The sequence below is a fragment of the Apaloderma vittatum genome, unplaced genomic scaffold, assembly GCF_000703405.1.
Source record: "Apaloderma vittatum isolate BGI_N311 unplaced genomic scaffold, ASM70340v1 scaffold30093, whole genome shotgun sequence".
Classification (NCBI taxonomy): domain Eukaryota; kingdom Metazoa; phylum Chordata; class Aves; order Trogoniformes; family Trogonidae; genus Apaloderma; species Apaloderma vittatum.
Genome location: NW_009707936.1, coordinates 1 through 9,582, shown reverse-complemented (window position 1 = coordinate 9,582; position 9,582 = coordinate 1). Strand labels below are relative to the sequence as shown.

Here is a 9,582-nt window from a genome sequence, read left to right as displayed (position 1 = left end):
ACTGGCTCACCTTCATCTCAGCCTCTCGCTTGACCTGCTCCACCTGAAACGCCAGCTGCTCCTTGACTCGTGCCACCTCCTCCTGGCTCTGCTGCGTGACCGTCAGCTGCTTGGCGGTGTCAGCGTTCTGCGTGGGGACACGGGGCTTACAGGCATTTGGAGGGGGGACTTTCACCATCACTGCCCTCGAGACACCCTTCTCACGGCATTCAAAACGCCGACTGCCAGGGGACACAAATTCAAGGGGTGTCCCCTGCCTGGTGCTCAGAGATCCCTGGGTGCAGGGCAATGGGACTGATACAGGGTGGGGCTGGGCAGGCACAAGCCCCACTAGTGGTGGCAGAGGAATGAAGGCAGCAGCGTTACCTTCCTCAGGAGCTCGGCATGTGTGTTGATGAGCTCATTGTGCTTCTCCTTCAGCTTCGTGTAGCGGATCTCGGTGGCGCTGGCTTTCTCTGGATGGGGCAGGAAAGCATCAGCATCCGTGGCGCGGGCTCCCCGCGGCCAACGGGCGCCATAGGGCACCTACTTTCCGCTTCGGCGCAGAGCCGCTGGGACCTGTCGCTGTCCTGCTTCACCCTCTGCAGCCTCTCCAGCTCATCCCGCAGCTGCTCGTTGTCCACCAGCGCTTTCTGCTTCTGCTTGCGCTGCTCCTCTACTTCACCCTCCAGGCTGTTCACCTGAGCCTTGAGCTGCGTGATGTACCGCTGCGCCTGCGGGACACCGGCACCGTCCTGCACCAACGCCAGCAACAACTCTGCCCTCCCTGACATCCTTATCCAGGTGCCCAGCTGCAATTTGGGCAAGGCATCTCTCCTCTCATGTCTCTGTAGCCACTCTGTCCCCGCTGCAAGCAGCGTGTCAGGATGCCAAAGGACAGGTCTTGCATGTCCCCACCCCATCTGCCTCAGGAAAAAGGATCTGGCACTGGGAGAGGCCCCAAAATGTGCCACTGGCTGCAAGTACCCTGTCAATGCTGCATCCTGTTGGTGTTTCCAGCTACAGCACCAAAAAATGCCCTTCTCTCCTCTACTGGCTGCTCCCTGGCAAGGCTTTACCTCCAGTTTAATCTTTTCCATCTCTGCACGGAGCATGTCCACCTCCTTCTTCAGGCTCTCGATCTGGGCATCCCTGCGGAAAAAGGCAGGTCGGTCCCATGTAGCAGCAGCAGCCACCGCCCCCTCTGTGTCCGCCACCGTGCACCACTGTACCTGTCGTCCCGAATGCCGTTGGGTGGCCCGAAGGTTTGCTCAAATACGGCTGAGGTAACCTGAGAAAGACAGAGGGAGCTGAGTCAGGCTGCGGGTGCCTGTCCCCTCGCCGGTCCCAAGGTCCCCATCCCATCCCTGTGCCTCCACCTGAGGTTCCGTGGTGGAAGCCGTGCTGATCTCAATGAGATTCTCTGGCTCCTCATCCTCAGGCGCTTCCTCAGGAATGACAACCACTGGCTTCACGTGCTCAGCCAGCGCAGACGCCCGCAAGAAGTTCGGGGGACTCTGCAAGGACAAGAAGTCGTGGTGGCACTGTCTGGGGTTTTGGGGACCACCAGAGGCAGACCGCCAGGGAGAGGTAGCCAGCCATCCCCCGGCTGCTGAGATGGGCCAGGGGGTACCCCACGGCATCCCCAGACTCTAAACCCATCCCTGGGGACACCCTCATGCACCCTGAACCCACGGGCTCTCTAAAGCATCATGTATGACCTGAGTCTCACCATACCTCGGGCAGCCGGGGAATCTGGATGAGCCGCTTGAAATACAGCATGTCGGATGCTTTCTTAAAGAAGTTTTTGAGGCTGGAGAGAGGGAGAAAGACAAACTGCTCGCAGCGGGGCTTGGCAGGAGGGAGGGGACCCTGCCACCTCACCTCAGCCCCGGGTTACCGGCGAAACTGCTCATGGAAACGGTCTCGGTGGCCCTGCAGTGTGTCAGCCGCGAGACCTGTGATAATGGAGGGGGACAACCATGACTGATCTGGGGCTGTAAGTTTATTCATGTGCACCTGAATCCCTCTGGTGCCAAAAGCCAGCGGATAAAGGCCAGGTGGGCGCAGGATGTGAGAAGTCAGGATGGCAGTGGGGTGTCCCTGTCCCTGGCACAGGGACAAGTGGGCATGGGAACCCCAAAATACCCCTGGCACTGGGCTGCCCAACAATCCCATGCAGCAATCCCAAGGCACATCAGCTTGAACCCATTGAGGACAAGTCCTTTTAATTCCTTCATCTGGGATATCTACGTGGGACGGAGCCCAGCTGGGATATGGGAACCTGGTAATGGAAGTGTCCAGCCAGACAAGCCTGACCCAGGAAAAGCCCAGCGCAGGACATGTCCCCAGGGACTCACAGGAATGCAGCTTGAACATTAACTTGACGGCGTAGTGGTAGAGATGACTGCAGTCCTGGATGACCTGGATGAGAGGGGCCAGGCGGCACTGCACCGCTGACATCTGCGACACCGCCATCGAGGTGTTGAGCTGCCTGAAAACTGAAGCAGTGAGCGCGGTGAGGTGCCAGCGCCGTGTTTGCAAAACCATCCCGCCCCAGGCTGCCCGGCTTGATCATTAACCACGACGGATGTGGCTTTGCCGGGAAATGGTGCCAACACCAGGGGTTGCTGCTTGTCCTGTGCCACTAAACTGGGAACAACCCCACTCCGAGCAAAAAAAATACCCAAAGGGACCGTGGTGGCCAAGGGAAGGGGTGCTCAGCTCTAGCCAGAAAGGAGGCATTTAATCTCCTGTAAAGGCAGGGGAAGGTAAGAAGTTTTGTTCTGCTCTATTTAATCATGCAAGGAGCTGGGAGATGATCCCAGGGCAGGGGACAGGCCCACTGGCACCACAACCTTGCCTGCCCTGGCTCGGAAATAGATCCCTTCCCTTGGCAGAAATCCAGCCAGCATATCCACTCTGGCTTCTTCCCCGCTCAGCTTTAAAGTATTTATGAGCATAAATTCTCTGTATAACTGGGTCAGGAGGAGAAGCAGGAGCCTGATGGGAGCCGGGAGCACGGTCTCTCCCGCTGTGCCCTGTTTTCCAGGACAGCTCTGTGTTCCTGAATCGCAACAGCGGAAGAAACTGATGCACTTTTAAGCTATCTAAAAATTCCTGGAAAAGGAGGTGGGAGAAGCAAACACGGGAAGGGGGCTCCAGCCCTTCCCAGGGGTATTTCAACGAGGGGAAATGTGTATTTAGAGAGAGGTACAGCCCCATCCTCTGCTTTGGCAGGTCAGAATGGATTTGGGTAACGCGTATGATTAACAAGGTTGTACCAAAAAGAAAGAAAAACGTATTTCAGAGCAGCACTGCTCAGAGAACAACACTCTGCACTGCTCAGGTGGGCTAAACCCAGCCACATTCCTTAAATATTTTCATACAACTACCCCTACAGAGCATCAGCAGGGGAATCCAGCTGAGAAAGAACCTCAGAAATCTCATCGGAGGAGGAGGAAAGACCTGAGCCTCTGACCTCAGCCTCCCCAGCCGGAACTCCATTCCAAAGAGCGAAACTATTGCTCAAGAGCCCTGGGGCGAGCGGGAGGGACCTGCCACCTCCTCACCTGACTCCGACAGCTTCAGCTCGCAGTCCAGGTAGTCGAACAGCTCGACCGTCAGCTGGAAGCTGCCAAAAGAACCAAAAACCCCGTCACCCGGCAGCAGAGACACCCTTGCCCCGGCTGCTCGTGTTTGCTGCAGGTCCCCATGCCAGCAAGGGCTCGGACTGACAAGAGTTTGATGGTTTTGCTCCCTACATTTATGCTCCTCACCGCTCTGTGGGTACAGGAGGGATTAGGCACATCTGACCAATTTATGAAACACCGACGGCTGCCCTGGACACGACCCGTTTTGTTATCAGGATGCTGCCAGCTGGGCAGCACGGAGCTGGCGACCACGCACCAGGCGCTGTGCTCCCAGCCAGGACACTCACATGTTGTTCATGTCCGTCCCCGCGGTCTTTTCCAGCACCTCATCTGACACTTCGAGGCCTGGAGGGAACTCAGGATGCTTTGTAAAAAGGAAAAACAAAAACCCAACAAACAAACTAGCAATTGCTGCCAATATTTTTGCCCGTGCAACACATCACCCAGCAAAGCCCCGTCCTGCTGACACAGCAGGGTGCGGAGGGGCTCACCTTGATGTGGAAGGAGATCTTGGTGAGAAGGAGCCGTGTGTAGATGCTCACCAGCTGCCCGTACCTGTCGTGCAAATGGCCCTGCCAGAGACACGAAGGGAAATCTGGCGAAACTGAAGCGACGAGACCAGACACAGCAGAGCCCAGGTGTGCTGGTGAATCTGCGCCAGGCCGACAGCTCTCGCGCTCTTGCCCTTTGCCGCGTGGGCAACCATCACCCGGCGGGGTCAGAGCCAATGGGATATCTCATGGGGTGTTCTGCCCTCCCTGCATCCGAGATGTTTTTTTCAAATGTCAAACCTTCGTTTGGCCCCACTCACCCACAGGTCCCCTGTCTCTCGGATGTTGCTGCGGTACCTCTGGCAGTCCTGGAGGACCTGGGGACAAAAAACCGGGAGGGATGCACCATGGTGGGGCTGCCTGCCCTGAAGCTGGAGAAAAGGATGGATCCGGCCCCTTGGGTCACTCCAGCTTTGGGAGATGTTCAAGATCTTCAAAAGCAACCACAGGCTGGGGCTTTGGGTGGGGAGGTTTCAAAGACGTGAGATGACGGAGTGTTTCACAGCCCCACGGCTTGGGAAAGGTGGCCAAGACAGGGAAGGAAACCCACCCTCTGCACAGAGGGACATGGTAAAAGCCAAAACCTTCCTGCGCAGCAGCAGTGCGGGAGGGCTATTTCAGAAAGGACACTCACGTTGGGGTGCCCATCGCGTAGGACCTTGTGCAGGACGTGGCAGAACTTCCAGCTGAGGATGGCGCTGCTGGGCAGGGGCAGCCCAATGGCGTACGACCAGAAGGTAAACGCTCCTTTCTCGTGGTGCGTCCCCAGGATGATCCCTTCCCAAAGGTCAAGGCCAACCAGACACACACGGGAGCAGGGGACAGGAAGAGCTGGGGACTATTCCTGTTCAACATTCATTAGAAAGGGGACACGCACCAGGCGTACCGCGGGCACAGAGCTCCCCTGTGCAATGCTGCACCTGCAGATAAACCCCCCATTTATTTTTTCTAGGCACAGTGGGCGCCCTTTGCATTTTATCACCATTTCGTTGCACTGCTCGCTTGCCTTTTCACTGATGGATGAAGCTATGTGATGCCATGCCCCAACCAAGCTCTGTGTGGGTCTTCTGCCCCCCAAACCTCCAGCCCTGCAGGGTGAAAACCCTCCGGCCCTGGCACTGGATCTCCTCCACACCGTCCAGGTGAGCCAAGGGAAAGGATACGGCGAGCATGTTTCTCTTTCACTGGTGCTTCTTGCGTATTTATGGCTTTGCTGATGCTGATGGCCTGCGAGGAGAGAGCAACGGTCACACACATTGCGATCCCTCACATCCCCAAAGTGAAGTGCTGATGCTTTGGGGGAATACCCTGAATTTTACAATGTATTTTCACCTCAAAGCTGTTTGGGATGCATCAAAACAGGCCTTTTTTTTCCAGCCACAAAGTGGCCCATTAAAAACCCCCATACCCAGCACAACTGGTCCGAGCTGGGCTGTTACCGACCGCGCTGCTGATGCTCCCTGACGTCCCTGTCCTGTGAAACAAGGAGGCCGAACTCAGCGCCACGCCCAGGGAGCATTAAAGCACGACATCGAGATGCCAAATTCCAGAGTTGTTTGTCTAATCAAAAGGAGCCTTTGAACCAGGAGGTGTGTGCGTGGCGGTTGGGGGGTGTTTGCTGCCCGCAAACAGCGCGTGGGGAAAATGTAGCCCCCGAGCAAGGAGGGAGCGGCGGCCACAATGCCCATTTTGATGGAGCAAAAATCCAGAGCAATACGATTATCAGAGGAGGATTATCTATATTTCAATGTGTTTGATCACAGCACGCTTTAAATCACAAGTTTGTTCCAAAAGATGACCCCAGAGAGAGGCAGGTTGCGTCTCACACATGATGACAGGCTGCAAAACTGAGTTACTGTGACCGACGAGGACCTTTGTCTTCCTCCTCCCTCCTCCTCCCCAGGTCCTTGCAGACTCAACTGAGCTGCTTTGCCCTCACACTAGTGCTCAGGTTGTGCCCATGTCCATGAGCCCGCAGTCACTGGCAGAGGGAAAAGTCCCAGCCGGGAAGGCAGGAAGCAGCCCCGCCACCGGCGCTCGTGCCGGAAGAGAAACCCGGTCCCTCCCTGCAGCGCCACAAGCTGTAAAACCTTATGAAAATCTTATCACCCCTCCAGGGAAAGCACCTGCTTCAACACGGCTGCTTGAACATGGGACGCCTCCGAATCGAGGTGCTTTCTCGTGGGAGGAGGAACCCGACACTGAGCTATCGAGTGCTCCTGACTGACACAGGAGGAACCCGAGAGGGCGATGCACCAAATCTGCCCGCAATGAGCCCAAAACAGTGGCGTCCACGAGCCAGGCACAACAGTGACAAAACCACTGTGAATATATCTCGAAAAGTGAGCCTGTCCCGAAATACTGAGCCCAGCCCAGCTGGGAAAAGGGACTGGTTTTGCCTTTCTCGTACCGGGAAAGCCCCCGTGTTACCCCGCCATGTGGGGCTGTAAAGCAGCCGCCGAGTTAAGCCGCTGACTTTCTGTAATCCTCTTATCCCTGCAGGTTAACGAGCCTGCACAGCCCAAAGCTCCCAGCACCTCCACAGCCACCCCAAAGCCTCAGCCACCCCAAAGCCTGGAGCCGGCAGAGAGGCTGCACCCTCTGCCATGGCTCTGAGATGTGCCCCAGGTCCTCAGGGCTGCCAGCATCTCCTGGTACGATACCAGAATGATGGCTTATTGACAGAAAGCAAGGTTTGTCACCTGCCAGCAATGGACAAGATGATGGTTTTTGCAAGGCAAGGCTTGGAAATGCATCTTGCAGCACAGAGCTGCTGGAGGGGTTATCGTACCTTATTGAAGTGGGGGGAACAGGGCAGACACATCTCCCAGAGACGCATTTTTGCTGCCCACTGGGTGCAGGATCAGCACGACGCACTCCTCCCAACCCATCACGCTCCTCCCAACCCATCGGCAGGAGCCAGGCTCAGCTTTGAGCCCCACGGGGCTGGAAGGAGGCACAAGAGGAGGGACCGATGTGCAAGATGAGAGAAGACCCCTGGAAAAGAAAAAGCCACACCACGTTCCCAGGGACAGGAGCTCGGCTGCCTGGCGCTGCCCAGCTGGCCTGTCCCAAACCCAGGCTATAATTTCCACTGGTGCAAGTGGTTTTGTCTTGTTTATTGACCATAAACTCACCTCCAGCTCAAGCAGACAAAATTTAGCCCGGTAGCTGCCGGCAAGGCTGGTTTTATCCCTGGTGATTCAGCACAGAGGTTTCAACTGAGACTTTCAGAATAGAGGAGCAGACCCGTGCTGGGGCAGCCCCCAGCCCACCCACAGCACCGCTATGATGGAGACATCACATCCAGTGTGGTCCCAAATAAACCATGGTGGCACCAAACCAATTCCAATCCCTCAGGGCTGCTGGCTCACATGCGTTTTCATTGACTCCAAACCCCAGGTGGGTCAGGAGGTCCATGAAAAGCGGATGGTGGGACCAGGGGTTGACACGGGATGATGTTGCAGCCTGGGACACGCGTGTCTTTAGGATGTTCCTGCCAGCTGCCCGGCAAAGATGAGCCACAACGGATGGCTCTGAAACAGGGAGATTCACCCTTGACCATCATTGGCACATCCCGAGATGGGCAGGTCTCAGTTGTCACTGCAAGCACGCAACCAGTCTGGACAAAACCTTCTTGCCACCTGCGGACGGTTTCCCGTGGCTGCTGGGGAGCGATGCAGCCCCAGCCCCGTTGGCTGGGGGGGCCAACCCCAAAACCTGACTGGCTGCGGGCTGTGGGAGCCCACATAGGTGCAGCCTGTACACCTTACTCACAGCCCTCACGTACCAAGCCGGTGACTAAATCTGGGATCAAAGCGCCCAAATGAAGGAGCACAGTTTACATCCACCCTTGCTTTCCAAGCTGCTTTTAATTACGGCGTGATCCTCCCCGCCCACAGCTCCCCGAAGCCCCGGCATCCCGCGGGGCCACAATCCCCACCTGGCAGGTGGATGCCAGGTCCCGGCGCGACGCCGCGGCGGGGAGTGATTTTTTTTGGCAGCGGGACGTTGAGCTGGAAACCTCCCCAGTCCAGGCAACACGAGGGCTGCTGGATCAGCTGAAGGGCAAATGGCAGCCTCCTTCCCAAATTACACCAAAAAAAGCACCACTCAGCAGTCACACACGCTGTGTTCCTGGTGGCTCTGGAGCTCACTGGATTTTTAACCTTCTTGTTTAAGAAAAGCAAAAACTGGCCATAGAAAAGTGCAAGTTTTGCCTCCTGTCAGACCGCAGAGCAAGTGCCCGCCATGGGAGGGTCACTTCCCACCTCCCACGCGTGGCTGCTCCGAGGGGTACATCTGCGTCACCCTGACACCAGACCTCGAAAAGCATTTTCAGGGAAAGCAGGTGACCTTCACATCACCCACAACCACACCAGGATCAGCAACCTCCGTCCGCACCCGCAGGCATCGCCCTGGCCTTTGCTCTCGGTTTCGGCAGCATCGTTCTCCAAAGTGATGTGAAACCCTCGGCCAGCGAAGGCACGCGGAAGGGACACGCCGCCGGCGTCCCTGCGATACAGAGGCGACCAGTGGCCATCTCTGCAGCTGCTATAATTAGACGTAAAAGGCAGATCAATACCCACAAACTGACATCGGAACAGTTTTGCTCTCACCCAGAGCGCTGCTACGGGAAACCACATTAGGATAAAGCTCCTTTAGGACGGTTTTTCAGTTGATGGAAAGAAAGATCAGTTCTGGGTGGTGAATGTGACCATCAGCCCGTGCGCCCAGGGTTTAGCTTCAAGGGAGAGTGACCACTCACTCGCCCTGTACTGGGCTCTACCCATGGCATCCCTGCGGCTGAGAGCGAAGCTGCACCCACACGGGGCACAAATCCCACTGAAAGGCCCAAAACGCTGTGGAAGGGCAGCAGAGGGGAAACGCGCTCCTGCCCGCCCGGCACGGGCTGCCCTCCGGCGTACGAGGCATCGCTGCTGCTGCGATTTTTTATCAGCGGTGCCCAGCGGGACGACTGAAGGAGACGCGTCCAGAGGGAACCGGAATTGCCGGTTTTCTCGTGTTGCTCCCCAAACTCAACAAGCTCCGGTTCCTACCCAGAGCGGCCGAGCAGCACCGTGACCCCATGAGGCCCGAAATCACCTGCACTGGTGCTCGCCGGTGCCAAACCGGCTCAGGGGCTGGGGAAGGACGAGCAGAACAGGGCAAATGGGAAAAACGCCTGCGTTGAATTTGCAGTCTTAAAAACTAGAGGGGTCAGAGGACGTGTGCCGAGAGGGCACTATTATTTCTGCTGGGGCAGCCAGCGAGCCTGGCCCTCTGCCCAGCCCAAATTAATTTCTCGTTTTATTATTCCCATCCTAATTAATTAACTTCTTCTTCTCCATATGCCAGCCCCGCTGGTGCCCAAGCATCGCTCCCCTTGTGGGGGCGGC

At 56.8% G+C, this 9,582-nt stretch overlaps 1 protein-coding gene across 1 annotated transcript in view; it reads right to left on the bottom strand.

The window, feature by feature from the left end:
• Positions 1-8,737, bottom strand: part of HIP1R (huntingtin interacting protein 1 related) — a gene marked incomplete at both ends in the record, with an annotated part of 12,918 nt that extends 4,181 nt beyond the window's left edge. Inside the window, 17 exon segments of the mRNA XM_009866383.1 lie at positions 11-127; positions 367-455; positions 530-713; positions 1,059-1,131; positions 1,212-1,270; positions 1,359-1,496; positions 1,717-1,792; positions 1,880-1,937; positions 2,340-2,480; positions 3,552-3,613; positions 3,920-3,996; positions 4,124-4,204; positions 4,444-4,500; positions 4,818-4,960; positions 5,347-5,410; positions 7,321-7,378; positions 8,588-8,737. Coding sequence (XP_009864685.1) covers positions 11-127; positions 367-455; positions 530-713; positions 1,059-1,131; positions 1,212-1,270; positions 1,359-1,496; positions 1,717-1,792; positions 1,880-1,937; positions 2,340-2,480; positions 3,552-3,613; positions 3,920-3,996; positions 4,124-4,204; positions 4,444-4,500; positions 4,818-4,960; positions 5,347-5,410; positions 7,321-7,378; positions 8,588-8,737 — 1,627 coding nt within the window.
• Positions 8,738-9,582: the final 845 nt, after the last annotated feature.